This window comes from Besnoitia besnoiti (assembly GCF_002563875.1).
Source record: "Besnoitia besnoiti strain Bb-Ger1 chromosome Unknown contig00014, whole genome shotgun sequence".
Taxonomy (NCBI): Eukaryota; Apicomplexa; class Conoidasida; order Eucoccidiorida; family Sarcocystidae; genus Besnoitia; species Besnoitia besnoiti.
Window position 1 is genome coordinate 1,277,397 of NW_021703916.1, and position 20,481 is coordinate 1,297,877.

General features: G+C 59.9%; 3 protein-coding genes across 3 annotated transcripts; 1 reads left to right on the forward strand and 2 right to left on the reverse strand.

The window, feature by feature from the left end:
- Window positions 1–170: 170 nt before the first annotated feature.
- Window positions 171–2,622, forward strand: BESB_026540 (ATP-dependent Clp protease adaptor protein ClpS protein; the record flags this gene model as incomplete). The annotated part of the gene is made up of 5 exons (XM_029361334.1): window positions 171–321; window positions 604–889; window positions 1,112–1,252; window positions 1,910–2,055; window positions 2,384–2,622. The coding sequence occupies 5 exons, from the start codon at window positions 171–173 to the stop codon at window positions 2,620–2,622; spliced, it is 963 nt and encodes a 320-aa protein (XP_029215689.1).
- Window positions 2,623–4,606: 1,984 nt separating this feature from the next.
- Window positions 4,607–7,161, reverse strand: BESB_026550 (cyclic nucleotide-binding domain-containing protein; the record flags this gene model as incomplete). The annotated part of the gene is made up of 6 exons (XM_029361335.1): window positions 4,607–4,654; window positions 5,227–5,284; window positions 5,660–5,807; window positions 6,272–6,340; window positions 6,603–6,712; window positions 7,046–7,161. The coding sequence occupies 6 exons, from the start codon at window positions 7,159–7,161 to the stop codon at window positions 4,607–4,609; spliced, it is 549 nt and encodes a 182-aa protein (XP_029215690.1).
- A 363-nt stretch (window positions 7,162–7,524) lies between these two features.
- On the reverse strand, window positions 7,525–19,235 carry BESB_026560 (uncharacterized protein; the record flags this gene model as incomplete). The annotated part of the gene is made up of 5 exons (XM_029361336.1): window positions 7,525–12,744; window positions 13,034–15,037; window positions 15,734–15,820; window positions 16,175–16,833; window positions 17,318–19,235. The coding sequence occupies 5 exons, from the start codon at window positions 19,233–19,235 to the stop codon at window positions 7,525–7,527; spliced, it is 9,888 nt and encodes a 3,295-aa protein (XP_029215691.1).
- Window positions 19,236–20,481: the final 1,246 nt, after the last annotated feature.

A 20,481-nucleotide genomic window follows, 5' to 3' on the forward strand; every position in this document is an offset into this window, starting at 1 on the left:
GACGAGAGAGACTACTGCGGCTGCTACCGGCACCCTCGGCTGGAATTCCTCCGCACCACGCGGCTATCGGCTGCCCTCCGGCGGCCTCGTCCCCAACCGGGACATTGATTCTCCATTTGTTTCCGCTTTACTCGCTTCGGATCCCCCATGTCTCCTCCCCTCGAAGGAAAATGGGGCACACTGACGCTTTACGCACTGGACTCTTGCTGGCCTGCTTTTCCGCGCTACTGCTCTGCTTCCCGGTTGAGCCGTCTGAGGCCCTCCACATGCAGCCTCTCCGCTTCAGTTCCTCTGTCTCATCTGCGCGCCTTCTATCCTGCGGTGCGCAGAACTCTGACCTCGCGTTTGTGATGCCGGCCCTCCAGGGGTCGCCCTCACAGTCTTTTTTTCCTTTAATCTTTGGCCGCCCTACTCCAGGTGGAAGTCATCGCTGCTTTTCGTCCTGTGAAGATCGCCCCTTCGTCCCGCTGTCTCACTGTGGCCTCTCCGGAGCTGGTCGCCTCCACGACTCGCGGTGGCGTGCTACGCGTGTCCATTCCGAGCGCCGCCCACCTCTCGCTCGTATCTCGAGAAGCTGCGCGCCTTTTTTTCCTCTTTCGATAGGGGAAGGCGGAGAAAAGACGCCATACGTGACCGCTGTTGCAGCGGTGGGCGTGCCTGCAGCCGGAGGTCGCTCGAAAGCACATCTGCTCTCTCCTGAGATTGGCTGGAGAAGCGATCCTCTCTCCACGGGGCACTCGTCGCTGTGGCGTAGCGAGTGCCTTGAAAGATGGAAAGCAGACGGCGGACGGGAGCGAGGAAGTGAACTCTGCGTTTTCGCATCTGGAGACGGTCACGACCTCACCGACACGGATGACGCCGCGACCGCTAGGGAACGCATCGAGGAACGGTACGCACATGAAATCTCTTTTCAAGACGCAAGAGATGCATGCGACACGGCAGCGGAGCTCGTGTGGGTTTCAGACGAGGGAGCCCACAGCAGGATAGACAAAGGCAACTTCCTTGGCACCGAATCAGCGGGAAAGACTCCGTTCCCTCGTGCTTGTGTCTTCTGTCGAGCAACGCTGTGACCCAGAGACTCTGTGGCGCCGCTGCCTGTGCCCTCTCTCAGGGAGACACACGAAGAGACGCACAAGAGGCAGGAAAAGAGAAAGGAAGAGGAAGAATCAAGCGAAGATCAAAAGAAGCAGGATGCTAGAAGGAAACGCCTGAAAGCTTGGCAGGTTGTGCTCCACAATGATGAAATTCACGCGTAAGACTTCGTTTGCGAGGAACGAACGGTGAACGGATGCGGCTCCTTTTCGTTTCTCCTCGTCCCTTGCTGCAGGTTCTCTCTGCTGCGCCTTCTGTGCTGCTCGTCGCTGAATGCTCACTCCAGTTGCTCTTCCCTTCTCTGCTTCGTATCGCACCAGCTTCCGCCGAGCGCGTAGACTGTCTCCGCGCTGGAGCTCGCCTCACTCAAATCGAATAAACAAAGACATTATAGTTCCTAGAATACTGAAGATGACTCCGGTTATGAGATACAGACAACCAAGTTCTTTATGATTGCAGCGTCAACGCAGGGGGCGCAGCTGAATTTTCTGTGTTTCTTGCTTCCGCTGGTTTCCCGACTTTCTCACGCCCACTCGCTTCTTCCTCAAGACGGCGCCCCTTCGCCTGCTAACCCAACGCCTGAGCCCCGAGCCCAGCCCTGCGTTTCTTCCCGCTGAGCTTTCAGCGTCGCTCTCCGCTTAGCATCTGCCTGCGGCGCAGAGCCCTGGCGCGACGCTCGCCGAGCGCGAGGCCATTTCATCGGCGCGCGCGCTGGCGGCGTCGCCTGAGGCGCCTCCTCCTCCTCCCCCCCTCGTTCTGAGACAGACGGGTGTGTCGTCTGAGCCTAGTTTTTTTTCTGTCGATGTTTCTTTCTCAGCATTCGGCACGTGACGGAGTTGCTGGTGGCTGCAGTGCCCTCCTTAACGAAGGCCAAGGCCCACGCGATCACTGTGCACGCCCACAAAACCGGCCTCGCGCTGATCCTGCGCACGTGGAGAGAAAAGGCGAAAGAAATCCAACAAAGTGAGATACGCGGGGTGTAGCCGAAAGCGGAAAGGGACACGCGGGGGCGCCCGGGCCGCAGCGTTTTCCAGGCGGAAGACGCGGAGACAGGACTGCCTCTGGCGCCCTCGGAAAGCTCAGGCTTTCCACTCTCACGACGGATTCTGTCCTTCATCTCTGCCGCACTTTGCTTCGCTATGCGGTCGCCGTCGTTGGGCCCGGCCCGCCAAATCCTAAACCTGATTTTTTTTCGTGATCCCACACACCTGCGGTACCTACTGTGCCTTTGCTGGGGCGGCAGGAAGAACGGGTAGAAGACTCTGTCTGGCTATCTGCGTCGCTCCCTCAGAACTGAAGTCCAGCGGACTGACGATCTCGCTCGTCCCTAGCAAGAAAAAGGAGGACGGCGGAGCTGGCGATGACGACGGGGGAGGAGGCAATGACGGAGGAGACGACGGAGGAGGCGATGACAGAGGAGGAGATGACGGAGGAGGAGATGACGGAGGAGGCGATGACGGAGGAGGCGATGACGGAGGAGGCGATGACGAAGACGTTGGCGGATCTGACAGCGACAGGGACCACGAATAGCCCCTGCAGCGCCATCCTCAAGAAAGGGGGAGCCGACGGGGGCAGAGAAGAAGAGAGAGAACTGCAGTCCGAAAAACCCGCCTTGGAGTCGCCCTAGGGACTCGTGTGTCTTTGCTTGGCTCTCCTTGGCTGCCTCGACTTGACTGGGGGGTCTACTCGCGCGCGCGGACACGCCCGCATGTTTCCACGTCTACGCGAGGCGGCTTCGCGGGCCGTGCTTCTGCTGTCCTTCTCTACCGCGTCTGCTTGCGACTGTCTTTCGTTTCTCTCGGAGTCCCTTGAGAGATACGCGTGCCTTCAAGTTCGGGCGCAGCTGCGGCTTTTGAATCAGACTCAGCCTGTTCTTTGCTGTGGCGCAGTGCCAGTAAGGATAGCCTAGGCCGAGTTCGAAAAGCCGCGGGCACGTAAAACTGCAGGCTCACCTCGCGAGTCGTGATGTTCGAGCCTCAGTCCCGCTGCTCGCAGGTTCTTCATCGAAATACGCAACCTTCTCGGTCGATTCTTACGACTGACCAGCTTCGTTGCATGCGCGTGTCTATCCAAGAATATCCGTATATGTACATATATATATATATATATATATATATATAGGAGAGTGTGTAGACAAGAGTGCCGAGGAATGCCAGCAGGTGCGAGGGCGAGCAAAGCGCAGCCCGTGGACTTGCCTTGCTCTCGCACGCGAACTGTTTCTGTTGACTGTCCCTTCAGTGCGGAGTGCGAGGCGCGGAGGGACGGCACTGTTCGTTGCAGGCATCGGTGAAGTACGCTCCTGCCTGAACAGTGGCTTTCATGGCAGCAGGCGTGGTATAGCGATTAGGGTCATGCTTGTGCTTCCCAATGCTGCCAGCAGAGCGCTATCCAACATGCGGACAGCTCGCCGACCCGTGGTCAAACCGTTTCCTTGTTCGTTCCGTCCTCCCTAGGTCGCGGCGTTTGGGAGGGCGCCCGCGCAATACAGACTCCACGGCGAGAATTGTGTCATCTCTACGCTGAAGCGTTTTCTAAGTGTTTTTTTCCCTGATCGTCTTGTCTTGCACACACTCCTGGGCCTTTTTCTTTGGAAAGACGACCTCTGTGTTGGGTCGGAGTTCCCCCAGGTTAAGTGGCGACTCGTGACTTCACGTATATGTGCCGAAGCCCCGGCGTTTCACTGGTAGGAAATGATTTCCTTTTCGGCCTGCATATTAACGCTGCTTAAGGAGAGGCCGCTGTTACTTGAGACCACACTGAGACGGGAAGCCTTTTCTTTTTTTTTTCTGAGAGCGTACGGCCCTGCAGGCCAGGAAAGGGAACACCAAACCGGATGCTGAGACTCACCGAGCGCAGTATTTGCGCAAGCTGTCGCACATTCGAAAAGACGAATCAGCCGTGTGCGTACAGGTACTAAACATTGTCAAAGCATTCTAAAAGAAAATGGGCAAAGCGGACCGGCCGTGGCGAGGCCGGAGAAACAAAAGATAGGGTGGACTTTACGAGTCCATCACGACACGCCACGCGAGAGCGGATTCATCTCGATAAAAGAAGAAAGCCTCACAAAATACGCATCGCACAAACCCGATCTACGCCTGCAGATTAGCCCAACGGGAGAATAACTCAAAGCGCTTTCTGCAGATGACAGCTGGGAAACACAAACATACGGCCGAACACACAAGACACAAATGCTTCTTCCTCTCCCTGCTCCGCTCGTTTCTCCCTCCATGACGAATTCCCCCGCTTGATCATATCCACGGACTGTCGCTTAGTGAATCTTACATGATTAACCTCAACGGAGGAGTCTCGGAAGAGACACGCTCAACGTCGCGGTCTCTGTCCTCGATGCGGACGACGTAGAAACTCTTCGCTCTTGCCATCCTCCGACGGTTGCCCTATAAATACCCAGACTCTGAACGAGTGTAACTCATATGCATGCTGCATCAAAGACAAAAAGCCGTAACACCAACAAAACTGCTCCTAACCACGTGCGCTCTGCTGCTTGGCGTCGCCCCTATCGAGACCCCGCCATCTTCACCATCCTCGCCCATGTTTTCTTGACCTGAAGGCACAACACAACAGGGAATGCCACAGAGCAATGACGAGAATGCGGAATTACGAAACGGCGGACTCAGAACATGATGCTGCAAAGGAAACAAGAAAACAAAACACTTTCCTCAGAGAACAAGGGCAGAAACTGCCCATAGACCTCGGACCGGGGGGCGCGCCTTGATGCGACGCAGATGCCACACCGCGGCTCTTCGGAAGCGTGATAGAGATGACTTCGCGTGACAAAAAAAGAAGGATCATACTAGGGAACACCAACAGAGTCCGGAAGGCAGACAAAGATGCCGAGAAACACACAGAAACCAGTAAAACGCCACTCAAAGGGAGTGGGGGACCAGCTGCTCGCCCTACTGGCTCACATGCCGTACTACTCCGCATTTGGAGAGTTAGAAACGCCACATTATACCCAAGCCCCCCTCCCCTTTACATATCGTTCGGCAACCTCTCTCGCCTTCTCGAATTTAAGAAAGAAACAAAGCCTTCGATGTCCAGCGAGCAAGCGGACTAAAACACCGGGTGAAGCAGAAATTCCAGTAGTCCCCACTCGCGCCATAGAAAGGCACGTACCTCGCTGCCGAGGCGCTCGGCGTATCCCTTGCCGTTGTCGTCGTCGTCCCCCTGATGTCTGAGGCGAACCACGACAGGAGAGGAAGACGGACGCAAATATATTTCAAGCTGGGATCACAGCAATTTTCCGCCGGCGTGTAGAGGAATCGGTACCGTGGGCATTCACAAAACATGACAACTGCAAACATTTTTGAGGAACGCCTTCCAAGCACGTGCGACATCGACTAGTGTGTGCTTGCGAGCCACCAGGCCGGACTCCCAGCCGACTGAACAGGACAAAACACAAATGATTCTGGTGGAGACAGCGCTGTCGTACGCCACACGAAAATTCACGTCTCATCGGGTGAGGATGTCCCTCGTCAGCGGGGAACAGATACACCCGCGGCCGATTTTGCAGCTGGCAAACAAGAGACATCAAAAACTTTTGTCGCACCGGTCAAGGAGGCTTTCAACGTTGCCGAGGAGTCCTTCGAGACGCGACCGCGACAGCTTGGCCACGATACAGCCTTGGGGAGGCTCCGCAACTACCGACATCGAGTTCGGAAGATCCTGAAGCAGGCAGAGGTAGTTCATGCAGGAGCCTGCACACGGGGGAAAAACACACGGCAGACGGAGTGCAGTCGCCCACACCATATTCGCTGACCTCCGACTCTCTGCCCCCTGCTTCGACCCTGTTGCTCATCTGTTCATCTCTCTGTCTATCAACAACACCCCCACCCTGTATGGCTTGGTAAGTCTTACTGTCCCCATCCGTGCGAACACATATAAATATATTTATGTATATATACATATATTTATGACTGACTAGAAGCGGACGCATGCACGCGGCGAGTGAACAACTGAGCTCAGGCCGTCAATTGACACCCACACACATATATGTATACACATATAGGATACTGCGGTGCTTTCGGTGGAGTTGAACGGAGGCGCGGCCGAGAGGAGCGGCAAGCGGGGGTTCGAACGTGCCCCCGACCCTGCCACATTCCACCCGCGTGTCTGCCTCTCTTTTCCCGTTTCTCTATCAACGCCTCGTCTGTTCCCGCACCTTCTTCGTAGCGCTCGAGAGTCTCTGAAGGCCCGTCACGAGAGAGCTGTCGCACGCCGCGCGCTCCACCTGCCACAGAAAATGAAACGCGCTGCGGCCGGAGCAGACGATGAGAAGGCGCGGAAAGAGGGCAAGTCATGTCTGCAACGAAGCACTTTCATCTTGCTTCAGCTTTTCTCCTTCAGTGTGTGGCAGGGTGTTCTGTCGCAGCCGAGGTCTAGACGGCATACCTGAGACACCTAATCGAAGTAAGACGAAGACTAGTACGAGGAAGGCGGAGAATCTATTTCCCATTCGCGCTCTCTCAGGTTTCCAGGCAGCTTTTCCTCACCTTTCATGACAATCAGCAGGTAAGAACACATTTCGTTCTGCCGCAGAATGACCTCGTCGGGAAGAAACTGCTGCCAACGCATTAACAGGGCCACCTGCGCAGCTTCGCGCCTGTCGAGGGAAACAAGACAACCCCCACCCGCCGGTCGAGCAACAGATGATCCGCCAGCGACCGAACTGGAGCGGAGCCAGGAGCGGAACTGCAGCTTAACACGCTTTTCCTGCCACCACAGTTGTTCTCTGACTCTGTCGGATGCTGCGCTGCTCGTCCGTTCTTCTGCAAACGCTCTCACGCCTCCCTTCCCGCCATTCTCGCTCCTCGTCTGGTCTCCGCAGCTTCTCACTTCCGTTCAAAGGTCAAAAAGAATTTCGCCGCAGACTCAGGCTTCCCTGCGTCAAGGTCCGCCTTTTCACACAGTGTTTTTGTCGCGAACGCCGACTAACCTTGAGAGCGCATCTAGAATAGGACACTGCGAGAGATAGGCTAGCAGGTCAGACGCCCGCCGGAAGACTGCGCCTGAAAGACGCACAGACAGAAAACGCCGAAAGACCGAGCCCATGGCCGCGCTTCGAGAGAAGCCGCAGACAAAATTTGAAAGCAAACAGACTCAGGGAGCGCTTCGGGGACTCCTTATCTCACAAGTCATTTGACAAGACGCACACTGCAGGAAGCTGGAACACGCACAAAACACTGCCCACGCCGCATCCCTGCGTGCGAATCATCTGCAAGTGGCGCACACTGCCCTACCGCCTGAAGCAGGCAGACACGCACACGGACGCATCTACTCCCACATATATTTGCATTCGTAAAGACTGAACGGGCTCAGCCACCGCAAGACGTAGAACACATGGGGCTTGGAGCCCAGGGTCGCACGGCCAGGCACTCCAAAACCGCGAATCGAACGAGATCCACGCGTGGATTTCTACACACGCCTGCGTATGTCTATGTACGAGTATACGTGCGCATGCGGGAACTTCTCCTGTAGAAGCGACTCTGGATGCGCGCCGCGACTTACCGTTTGCAGTCGAGTGGAAGGACTGGACAGTGAGTTTGTAGAGAGCCGAGGGCTTGGTAGCCCTGACGCTGTGGGCTGTGTGCCCCCCTTGACGAAGGCGCGGGGAAGCACAAACGAACCTGGCAGATATGTGAGGGCTTTCGAGGCAGATGAAGTGGAGAGACGCTCTCCGTTTTTGCTGTCACCTTTCGTGTCTTCGCGGGTCCAGCTCGGAGCTCCCTCACGCTCTGCGTCGCTTTTCTCGGCGCCGTCTGCGCCTGCCTCCACTGTCACCGCCAGTTCGCCGGCCTCGAGGAAGTAAAGGACGTCGACTTTTTCTCCGCGATGGAAGAGGACGCAGTCACCCGGCACGTGAATCATGCTCACGGACATGCAATCGAAAAGCTGTTGCTTCTCGTCTGCTTCAAACAACGCAAAGACAGGGCTGTTCATCACCGCGCGCCGAAGGTCTCCACGTTCTCGCCCCGACGAACCTGCCGCAAAATCCTGGAAAGTCTCGACCTTCGCATCCTCGCAGATGAGGTCTCCGTCCTCTGCTCCGTCCCACGCGTCGACCGTGGCCGGCACTGGATGCACTGGAGCCCAGAAGGGCCGCTTCCGCTTCTCGCTGCGTTGAGCAAGCGCGCAGGCATCCACGCTCCCCGCTCGCCGCTGGAGGGCTGCGTCGCGCTCGTTGTCCTCGCCGCCTCTGCGGGAGAAGAGCGCGGAGCTCCGGAAAAAGGCAGTGCCTTCTTGAAGGCTGCGCCTCAGAGTGGACGCCGCCGAGAAGGGACAGTCCGCCGTTCGCCGCCGACGCTTCACGGCTGTCTCTACACTGTCGTCCAGGCTTGCGTGCACCTCCCGGGCGGGAGGTGCACGCAGACACGCGGAGGCGGCTGGCGGTTCCCGCGAATCGCTGTCCTCAGATCCGGACGAAAGCGCGCGGTAGTCGCCCAACTTCTGGCGGGCCTTCGGCGCCGACAGCAGAGGCGCGGCGTCGTCCTGCTCCAGCGTCTCTTGCACCACGGGGTCCTCCGCCAGAACGATCGCGGGGGACGGCGGAGACTGCTGCTCCGCTCCCTCCGGCGTCGGCACGCTTCGGTCGCTTCCTTCGCCCCCGAAGGAGAACGACGGCGGAAACAGAGACGCCAACGAAAAGGACGCGTGATCCTCTGACGAGGCACGCAGAAGCGGCGCAGCATAGGAGTCTCGAGAAACGCCCCGAGACGAAGAAGAGGCCGACTGCAGACGCTGGCTGGGTGGGGCGTTTTCCGCGTCGGACGCTGCGGAGTGAAGCACCGCGCCGCCTCGGCCGCCGCCTCCGCGCTCTTGTACGCATGTCGCTGATTCTTCAGGAAGGGGCGACAACGCAGGACCCGAGCCCAGCGTAGAGGGAGAGAAAGGAGACGTCTGAAGAGACGGCGGGGGCAAAGAGAGGACGCTCGGGGTTTCCGCAACCGCCGCTTCGAGTTGGGTCTCCTCCTTCGAGTCGCCGCTTCGGATAAACGGGAAGGAGAAAGGCGCAAAGGACGACTGACTCCTTAGGACTCCGTCGTCTCTTCTCCATCTCCCTTCGACTGAGCCACCCCTCTCAAAGGACCGGGCGGCCGCGGAAGACGCTGCGACGGAGACCAGGGGTGACGCGTGACTGGCGACAGGAAGAGGGACGACAGGTGTCCCTCTGTCGGCTGCGCCGCCTTCTCTGCTCGCGGTCTCCACTCCAGCCCGCTGCCAACTGCTCCCTGCCCCGTCTGTGTCGTCTCCCCCTCTCCCCCCGGCCCCCCGCTCCGTAGGCAGGCGCGTCGCACCTGCTGGCTCTGGTCCCGCGTGCCATGCGGCCATCAGGTCTCCTCTGGGCCCCTGGTCTTTCTCACCCACTCTGGAGCCCAGCAAATCTGGATGCACGCTCGACTCGCTGCTGCCTGCTCCCCGCGGGCCTTCCTCTGCCGGCGCAAAGCCCGATGTCCGCGCCCCCCCCTCCGGCAGCGGCGACGACCGCGCGTCTCGAGCCCCTTGGGGCGAGGTCTGTGGAGAGTGTAGACGAAAACCGCAGCGAGGAGAGAAAAACGCGGAGCCGGAAGAACTGGGTTTCACCGGCTGCTCCGACGCGCGTGCACGAACGCCGGACTGCCGCCCGCTCTCCGAGCCTGGTTCCCTCTCGCTCTCCCTCGCCGGGCTGTCTTTCTCGTCACTCATACCCAGCAGAGACAGCGCCTGGAACAGCGAGGACGACGAGGCCGAGGAAGCCGGCGAGAACAGCACTGCCTGATCTCCTCCGGCGTGGGCCGCAGCGGGAAAAACAGAGGGAGAAGCGGATTCCTGAGGAGAAGAAGGCAGCGAGATATCGGAGAGGTCCCCAGAGAGGGCTGGCGACCCCGGCTCGTCTTGAGCTCGACCCTCAGTCTCCCCAGCGGGGGAGGGAACGCCGTGCTGCGGTCTGGGCTCTGGAGCACGAGGGGGAATGAAGTCGGCTTCCGGCGTTGAGGCGCGGCCCGCTGGGGCGACCGCCGCGTCTCCCCCCCGGCTGCTTTCAGTGCTTTTAAAAAGCTTCGAAAGCCACGCGTCTTCCCGCTGTGCTCGCTCAAAGGTAACGGCCCCCTCGTCGCTTTTGCTGCCGCTCGCGCGGAACCCTTCACTGCCTGAAAAACGCGAGCCTGAATTCCACAGAGCCTGGAGGCCCATGAGAGTGTCTCCGCGGCGCTGGCGGCCGTCCAGCTCGCCTGCGCTGCCCTCTCTCCGCCATCCCTCGACCCCCGCCAGCCCCTCCCCGCCGTCGCTCGCGGATCGTTCGCCACGCTGCTCGCTTCCGCGCACGCCCAGACTCGCCAAGGCTTCTCCCCCATCACTCCTCTCTCCTCTGCTCGCAGTGTGAACCTTGTCGCCTTCGCAGCCCTCGCTCACGCTACTGCCGCTTCGCGCCTCACGAAGCGCGCGAGGCGTGATTTCGCCCTCAGAGCTCGGGGGGGGCTCCGCGTACACCGGCGTGGAGCCACCTTCACTTTCTTGCTCTGGAGATGTCTCTTTTTCAGAGGAAGAGTCGAGGCCAGGAGTTGACTGGGGACGCAGCGCCGCCGATCCCCCTGGCGCTAGACGCTCCCCTTCGCTGCTGCTGCCGCCGTGCGCGCCACCATCAGGGACTGCGGGCCGCGTGCACGCGCTGGCCTCTGCTTCCGCTTTCTTGTTTCGGATGCCTCCCTCCTCGCGCGCGGCTGCCGCACCTCCCACACAGACGTCGCTCCAGCTTCTCTCCTCACGTCGCGCATCCACCTCCTCAAACACGTTGCCTAGAAGCCCAAGGGAGCTGGGCAGCGCAGAGCAGGGCAGCGCAGAGCAGGGCGCGCTGGACGACTCACTTCTCCCCCGCGTCTCCCGCCCTCTCTCCTCGCCCGAGAGACCTCGCTCGCTCGCCTCGCCGTCGCCCTTCTGCCCGGCTTCCTGCCGCCCCGCTCGCTCCCTCGCAGCTTCTTCGCCCTCGCGGGCATTCGTCTGCGGCTTTTGCGAGGACTTTGGGATCATGAGCGACGCACGCTTCGCGCTGAACCAGGAATTCAGCGCAAAGACGTCGATCGCCCCTTCGCGTCTTGAGCGAGGAGACGCCAACTTGTCGTGCTTTACCTTCGTTCCCTCCTCGCCAGAGACCGACGGCGCCTGGTTGTCTATGGAGGCCGAGGCTGAGCGCGACCGCGCCCGAGACGAGAGCTTGCCCTCTTCGTCGTCGCTGCGGGCGTGATCTCGACTGCTCGCCGGGCGCCTGTCCTTCTCTTCCACCTTCCGTTCAGGCTCGCGGTGCAGCGGTGGCGAGATGGAGAAGGACTCCAGCAGCTTGGAATACACCGTCCGCCGCCGCGGCTTCTCTCCGTCGCCGTCGGGCTCGGCGCCTGCGCTGGAGGCCTCCTCTTTGTCCCTGCGAGACGCTGAAGGGAACGCGACCAGCAGCCTGCCCTTTGGCCGCGCCTCCTTCTCGTGACCGCGGGCCTGGACTTCAGCCGACGCTTCCGGCTGTGCGAGAGAGAATTGAAACACCGACGAGACGCCCGACGACCTCCGCCGAGAATTGTGCGACGCTACGCGGTTCGGCGCGCCGGAATCTTGGGAAGGCCCGTGCCTGCGATGCATCTCGGGCGTCGACAAGAAAGACGAGAGGACAAAGAGGCCTTTCTGCGGCCCTTGCTCGCCGCCGCCTAGCTCTTCTGGGCCTCGGAGCGCTTCTCTAGGCGACTTCCCTCTCGACGCGTCCGCCAGGGAGCCCGCGATTTCTGCCGAGATCATCCGCGTCGAGACAGTGGGGACCTCCGCGTTCCGCCACGAGAGCGAAGATGAGTGATACAGCCAGTCCGTGTCTCTCTTCTCCTCTTTATGGCTGTCTGAGCGCTCGTCTCCTCTTTCGTCCTGTTCTGGGAAGACTGCCGCGCCTCCCTTCTGCGGGAACTGCGCTGTCTCGACTTGTCGAAAAGGGTCGTCCCCTGGCTGCTCCTCCTCTGGAAGACCGCCCCGGGGAGGAGAGGCAGCGCTCTTTATTCCTAGTCGTTCTCTCGCCCGCTCTTCTTCCCGTCGTCGCGCGTCGCGTTGCTCGCGATTTACCTGCTCCGGGGACTCGCCTCCGTCCACGACGTGCCCACCCTCGCTGAAGAAGGAGACATTCGAGGTCGCTTCGTCTTCGCCCTTCTGCCGCCTCGACGACGACCGCGAGCGGATCCCTGTCGCCCATCCAGGGGCTCCCGAGAAGAGGCGGCGAATCGGCTGCTTGCTCGAGGACTTCCGCGGCGCCTCAGGAGAAACCCCTGTGCGCCTGGCGTCGCTCTCGCTCCCGGCCTCGTCAGAGTCGCGAGGGGACTCTGGAGCCGTAGACGCCCGGACGAAGGAGGGCGCATTCGCGGGCGAGTCCAACCGAAGGCCGTCCAGGCCGCCAGTATCATCGCGTGGCGCCCATTTCTGGTCGCGCTCTCTTGACAGCTCAGATGACGAAGTCACATCGAGCTTGGCTGGGCGCTGGTGCATTTCTGTCGCCGCGGATCTACTTTCAGACGCCATACGGAAAAAAGACCGCTGATCCGGACTGGACTCGGCATCGGAGTCCGCTTCCCTCTGGCCCCGTTTTTCGTTTGTGCGGCGATCTGCGCGATTGCCGTCACTCCGCCCGTTCAGTCTCTGAAGAGAAAGAAAAGTCGCAAGAAAGAAGAGGGGACAAGAAAGACAAGGAAGAAACCCATAAAAGGCCGCGCGTTGAGAACGAAGAGGCACCGAGGCACCGGAGTCTCGATGCGACAGCGACAGCAGCCTACACTGCTTCTCTCACATGCAAGCAGATCTCAGTCTCTCTCTCTATGCGTCTAAGTGTGTACATACCTATCGCCTCATCGATCCCCAGAGTCATCGCCTGTGTTTCAGCCTGGCTGTCGACGTCTGTTTGCTTTCTCGTATATTTTCCAACGCTTACAGTCCTTATCGCCGCGGGCGTGCTGCTGCTTCGCTTGCCGCTGCGCCACTTAAACAGAGACGTGAACGCGCGCGGCCCTTTCCGCTCCGAACCTGTAGGCGTTTCGCACTTTTCGTTCGTTTTCTTCTCTTGGGCGTGCCCAGCCCCCGTCCGGGGATCGCCGGCCTCTTCGTCGTTTTCTCCGCGCGGCTCAGCCTCAGGGACTGCATGCACTGGCGCAGTCAACGCGTGCTGCCAGCGTCCTAGCAGAGAAGACGACTTTGACAGTTTCAGCTCTTTTTCTCTCTGCGCTTCCGCCTTCTTTCGCTCGGCATCCGCCTTCTTTCGCTCGGCATCCGCCTTCTTTCGCTCGGCATCCGCCTTCTTTCGCTCGGCCTCTTCGCGTTTCCGCTCGGCTTCTTGTTCCTTCAGTTCCCGCCTTCGCTGTTCGTCTATCTCTCGCTGCTTCCTCGCCTCTTCCTTCTTCCGCGCAGCTTCTTCCTGGCGCTTCCGCGCCTCTTCGCGCTTCAGCTCCTCCTTCTTCTTCTTCGCGTCCAGTTCGTCGCGCGCAGCCTCGAGCTCCGCGCGCGCGGCGATCTTTTCTTCGCGGAGCTTGGCCAGATCCGCCTTCATCTCCTCGAGTCGCTCCACGCCGATTTCTCTCCAGAGCCTCTCGACTGCTTCCACATGCCGTATCTCCTGGTCGCGCTCCTCCGCCAGGCTGCGGCAGAGGGTCTGCTCGGCGTCAAAGAGGTCGGTGATGCGCTTCAACTTTGCCTGCGCAGTCGCGCGGAGGTCCAGCAGGTTCTGCTGGCGCAGCGTCCGTTTCTCCTGCAGCGCGATGAGCTCCTCCTCGAGCATGGAGATCGCCGCCTCCGTCTTGCCGCACTCGTCTCGCACGACGTCGGGCTGCGCTGCGAGGTCGACTTCCTCCTCGAACCGCTCGCGGAGATGCCTCACAGTTCGCATTTGGCTCTCGACTTGCTCTTCGAGAACTCGCAGGAGCGTCCCGCGGTTCCTCTCCTTCTTGTGGCGCTGAAAGAGCGCCTGTGCTTGCACCAGCTGGTTATACACCTCGGACGCGCCGACGGCGACCAGCCGCGAGCGCATGTCTTCCGCAGCCATGAACGCCGCCTCGACCTCCTCGTTCCGCACCTCACAGGCGAGCGAGGAGGCCGCGTGCGACGCGGAGAGAAAGGACGCGCGCCGCTGCGGCCCCTGCGCCTGTTCCCGATGCTTCACCAGGCGCTGCACAACTTCCGCGGCGGAGGGCACTCGGCGCACCAGCGTCTCGATGAAGTGCTCTTCGAGAGCCTGCTGCGCGGCAGCTTTGCTTTCCCGCATGCGGCCAGACCAGAGCTGCTGGAGGCGCAGATCGACGGCGGCGAGGATCCGCGACTCGCTGTCGCGGCGCCACTGCTCAATCCGATCCTCGCCCCGGAGAAACTCGCGCTGCATCAACGCGTCCCGCCACTGCCACTTCATGGCGTCACTCTGCCAGGCTTCGTACAAGTTCAAGCTGCCCCATTTGCCCTCGAGCTTCTTCTCGAGGGTCAGCAGGTCCTCCTTCGAGCTGCGGAGCAAGAGCCCCGGGGGGATGCTGCGGACGCAGCGCGACCGCGACAGCAACGCCGCGCTAGACACCGGCGCGATGACTGTGCGGCTCGACGACTCTCGCAAAGCGGCCTCGCCTCCCTCCTGTCCTTCACGCGAAGCGTCCACGCCGTGGGAAACCGCGTAGAGCTGCAGCTGCGCGAGGAACGGCGGCGAGACGAGGAAGACTCGGGGGTCGCCTGCGTAGGAGAAGGAGGTCGCGAAGGCCTCAGAGAGGCGACGCGCCGACAGGAACGCCGGCGCAGAAGGCGCAGACGAATACAAGTCCTCAAGCGGAGGCGGCCGCGAGACAGCCAAAAACGCCACGTGGATCACGCGACGGATATGGTCACGCATGAGTTGAATGTCGGAGTTGAGCGACACGCAGCGCCGGTGGTATTCCCGGATCACGCTGTCTGCAGACTCAGCGATCTGGAGATACGCAACAGACAAAACGCCGTGCGCAGGCACGCGAGATACCTGGTAACCCCGCCGAATCCTCGGTTCCTCACCGATTCAGCACGCAGCGACACGCGGTGCACAACCCAACGCCCTATCTATCTATCTATATCTATCTATCTATCTATCTATCTATCTATCTATCTATCTATCTATCTATCTATCTATCTATCTATCTATCTATCTATCTATCTATCTATCTATCTATCTATCTATCTATCTATCTATCTATCTATCTATCTATCTATCTATCTATCTATCTATCTATCTATCTATCTATCTATCTATCTATCTATCTATCTATCTATCTATCTATCTATCTATCTATCTATCTATCTATCTATATCTGTCTGTGTATCTATCTACCTGTCTATATCTATCTATATCTGATATCTATCTGCCTCCCTCTCACGCTTCATCTACCAATCTGCCAGTGCCTTGAGCTTCGGATGAGCACCGTGTGAACAACGTCGAGCTGCCCCTCTGCGGCTGCTCAGTTACCGGCACGCAGCGTGGAAGGCCCTTCAGCGGCAGCAGCCGCGCATGGCAAAGTCCGAATACGCTACTTTGCATCTGGGGTCCGGACTAGGATATATCGCACCTAGATATGTATGCACGCGCCAGCCACCAAAGAGGAAGACCCGAGTGAAGAGCCTCGCTTTCGCGTACCTGTCTGTAGTAGTACTCAACAAGGTCCCGCCCCTGGGCAAGCTCGCCGTGTGCCGCGCTCCACTGCTGGAGCTGGGCGGCGTCCGCCTGGAGAAAAGAATCGAAAAAAGCACCGCGCTCGCCATCAGACACGCGCTTAAACTCTCGAAGAAGGCTCACGGCGCAGGTGACGTTCAATGCGAAAAAAAACGACGCTGCGACGTAGCTCTCCGCCGCAGGTCTGTCTTTCGAGCTACCAAGAGACGCGAACGCACGTAGCCCGATGCACACCTAGGCCTGCAGGGAGTTTCTACAAGCACAAGTTCATATACGCATACAGTTACACATTTCTATTGACACCATGCATACGACGTGCATGCGCAGTCCTGCCGCGGCGCGCACTACCATTCGCTTCTGCTCGGTCCACTCCCTTTCCCGGCGGAAGTTGGCTCGTTTCCCTACCAGGTGTTCCTCTCTCTCAAATTCTTCCTCCCGCGTGACGTCTGTGAGCGTCGTGAGGAGGCCTCGCACTTGGGATATGCCCAGGAGAAGTTGACTGAGGACGCCTCGACTTCGCTCTTCGCTCAGCCGCTGAAAGCTCCTGGCGTTCGCTTCTGTGAGCTCCGCCCTCAGGCGGACCACGCCCCGCGGGACTTGCTGGTCTGCGCAGATTTCCTCAGCCTTTGCAGGCGAGAAGAAAATCGAGTCTTCTCCTCGTCTCTCTCCGCCCGCCTTCGCCCCCATCTCGGGCTCCACGGAGACTTGGCCTAGGCCGCCGGCCTGCAGCGCCGCCTCCTTCTGCGCGTCCTCGAGCAGCGAAGAAAGGAGGAGAGACTTGTCGCCCTTCAGAGTCAAGACCTTCTGAACGGTTCGCTCCATCAGCGTCAACTGGCGCAGCAGCAGACGCTGGTAGGTGAGCGAGAGCGAGGAGACACCCGGCGGGATCGCGGGAAGCGACGCGAAGGCCTCCTCCCACTGAGAGGCCGAAAAGCAGGCCGAAGAGGAAGAGGAAGACCGCGAGGAGGGAGAGCTGTCTCTAGAGTACAGGGAAGCGAGAGGCCCGGCTGCCCCTCGAGTCGCACGCCCAGGGGCCGCGGCCTGGCTGGCAGTGAAGGCGAGGTCTGAGAACACGCGCGCAGACACGACGAGGGAGTAATCCACAAGACGAAACAGAGCAAAGGGGGAACGAGCCGCAGGCAGGATGAGACGAGACGCGCGAGACGACCGGCGAACGCGCAGAGGTGCGACGGCGAAGGCGAGAGGACGAAAAACGAGAGTCCGAGAAGCAGCGAGAAGAAGGACTGAGCAGAGGTCTAGCCACTCGAGCCTAGACAGTGCGAGATAGACCAGCCAGCGAAAGAAGCACAAAGCAAAACTCGAGACGACGCGCAAAGAAGAACGCGGGAGACTGGCGCACAGGGCATTCGTGGCGAGCGAGAGACGAGAAGAATGAAGGCCGCGGCGCGACCGAAAGGCGGAGGCCTTCCTCGTCCACCGGCTGCGCCGCGACTACGGTTCGCGGAGAGGGAGAGAAAGAGAGAAGCCTCCTGGCCCTCTGTGAACTCGTGTTCCCTTCAAACTCACGCAGTTCACGGAGACGCCTACCTTCTTTCAGATCGTCGCCCCGATCGGCGCCGTCGCTGAACTCCTCCGCTGCTGCGCCTTCGAGTTCGCCGCAGTTCGGTTTCTTTTTGCCTCTGAACAGCCGCGACAAACCCTTTCCGAGCGTCTTGCCCAAGCTCCGCTTCGTGCTCGCCCGTGAGGAGGCCACGGAGTCCGCCCGCCGTCTTCCGTTCTGTGGGCCCTCGCTCCCTTCAGTCCCGAGGTCAAGCGCCGTGGACGTCGGCGACCTGTCCTGCACCTCGTGGCTGTCCTGCTGTCGCCGCAGAAAGAGATCTGTGGCGCGCGCCTGTCCCGGCTGCGTGTGCGCTCTCTCCTCTCCCCCGATGCCGCCACTTTTGCCTCGCGGATGGGTCCCGAAGCCTCCTCCCGCGCCGCCAGACGGGCCTCCTTCGTCGCGGCGAGGCCTGGCGTCGTCAGAGAGAAAACTGGAAGTCCTGTCGCCACGCCTTTCGCTTTTCGCGTCTTCTCTCGGCGGCTCCTGCTGGGCTTCCGCCTCTTCACCCGCTCCATACCAAGGCGCGGACGCGCCGCTCTTTGAAGGCTCCGCAGAGCTGCTCCGGCGGCTGAGACTCGAGGCCAACCCTGCCCACCAGTGTCGCTTTTTCTTCTTTCGTTCGGGACTCCTACCGCGCTCGCCAGACCCATTCTGCGCTTCGGCGCCGCCTTCGCCTTTTTCCCACGACAGCTCCTGCGCCTCTACTTGCCGCGCTTCAGCCAACGACGGCGCGCCCTCGTCGCGCGTCTCCTCGAGGGGCGGAGCAGCACGCGCCCACGCGCTGCCTGGGCGCGTCTCCTCCCTCTCCTCTCTCTCCCACGCCGGCTCCCGAGGCACAGCCATCTCGGCTCGCGCGTCTGCGGCCCGAGGTGGCGCGGCGCTCGTCTGCCGCGCTCTCTGGTCGCTCTGCCTCGCTTCGCCTTGTTCCGCCGCTCCGCGACTCACCTTCGCCTCTTCCGCAGCCCTCTTCTTTTGGGCCGCTGTGCGCGGAGAGATGAGGAAGAAGCGCTCTGCCAGCGTTGCGGACGCTTTGAGCGGCGGTGAGTTCTCGCTTCCGCGCGAGGACGCGTCGCTCTCAAGCTCAGCGGCCGACTTTCTCCTGTCTCGCCGGTCGACGGTCTCCACCGCGAGGCCTTCTCCCTCCCTGCCGCGCTTTCCTTCGCCGTCTTTCTCTGCGACCCTCTCGAGAGACGCAGCAGTCAGGGACCGAGCGCACCTCGCCTCACGAGGTGAGACTGCGAAACGCGCGTAGGAACGATCCTTGTGGAGGTCGTCGGCCGAGGAAGACCTGCGCGGCTTCGCTCCGCCTTGAGGCGGCCTCTTCCCTGGAGGCGGGACTCTCCCGCCCCTCAGCGTCTCCTTCGACTGGTGCCCGCCTTCGCGAGCGCCTCGTCGCTCCTCCTTCGGCGCAGGGCTGATGCTGCGCAGAGTCCCCAGAAAGGGCTGCGACGGCAGACGCGCCGGCGCCGCGCGACTTTCGAGCCGGAACGCCGAAACCTCCGCGGGGGGGACGCCCAATCGGCTAATATACGGAGAAGACGAGGACGCGGACGAGGCGGCAAACGAAAAGGGAGGAGAGAACGGGCCGAAGGCGCGGGGACTCTCGAGGGGAGGACGCGATAGAGAGCTGGGCGACGACGCAGGCGCGATCAGAGTCTCAGGCAGAGGCGACGCCGCAGAAGAAACGGACGCGGAGGGATGAGAGGAGGGATCCAAGGGAGGCGAAAACGTCTGGAAATACGACGGCTTGGACCAAGATGAATAGGAAAGATACACCTCGCGCTCCGAAGGCTGGACAGAGGAAGCTTCGTACAAAAGCTCCTCGCCGTCCCCGCTATCCATCTGCTGCAAAAGATCCGCTCGGCTTCGCGAGAAAACCCTCTCTAACGTCCGAGACGAAGACATCACGAAAACCGGGCACACGGGTAGAAAGGGACAGAAAAGGCGCCGGGAAGCAGGCTCAAGAAGAATTCAACAGCAGCCCATTCACGACAGAGATACAGCGTCACACGAGTACACACTATGCAGACGTATGTGTGAAGCTGCGAGGCGGACTTTGCTTCTCGCTATCGTGGTACGTGTCTGGAGTGTACGGACAGCCCACACACCAAACACAGCCAGCAATCACTTCTGGAGAGGAATTCACATTTAAATCTGTAGCCAGCCATGCCGCGAGGGGCGCGAGCACATTACGCGAGACGAGGCTAGCGCACCAACTGAGCGAAGTGGATTCCCGACTTTTTTCAAATGGAAAAACCGCAATCGAGGTGAGACAGAACAAAATGCCCACAATAAAACGTGACATGAAAGCGAAAGAGATGCGAAGGGATCAAGAATAAAGATTACGTTAAAAAAATCTCACGGGAATGGTATTTGCGCACGACACGCGCGTGTAAAGCAGACACCAACGCCTCGTGTGTGTAGAACGGAATAATTCGATAGGCTCAAAGGCCATTGGGCATATTCACTCGAGAAGTGCACACATTATGTGAACAAGCAAGAAACAGAAGTAGTCGCCTGAGCAGCCCCGACGCGTGGTATCCGTTGGAAAGGAAGAACCACGAAACATGGCAGAGATCTAAGATATACAGAATGAGGTCGGACGCCTTCCTGGATCTCAGGAGCAAACCTACAGAAAAACAGCTACACAGATGAAGGATAGAAGAACGACAGACACCACCCTCAAGCCTTAAAGCGCGAGACAAACTTGGAAAGGGAGAGAGGCAGAAACCACGCCGCCTGTCGATTCTGACTGGCGCAAACCTCAGAGGGACACGCTAAGCTACCGTGCCTTTCAAGTTGCCTTCCTCTCTCAAGTCTGCCTCTTCCCGAGTACAGGAGAAGCCTGTTCACGGTTTTTTTCCGGTGGAAATATACTTTGTCTTCTCTCTTTGCGAAAGGAGAGCCCGCGTTCACCCGTGTTGCAGCAAGCTAGACACAGTCGGACCTTCTGAGTCGTAGCCTGCTGCTAGAGCTCCCCCTTTCCTCACCGGGCCTCGGAACGAAAAAGACGCTTTGACCTGTTCTTTTCGAGTCCGTCCACTCGTTTTCAGTCAAAAAAGAACGCCCGAGGAAGGAAATCAACCGCGAGATCTTCGGCGAATCGGGAGCCCTGCGCAAGCATCGAGATCCCTCGTCCCGCGCAGTGTAC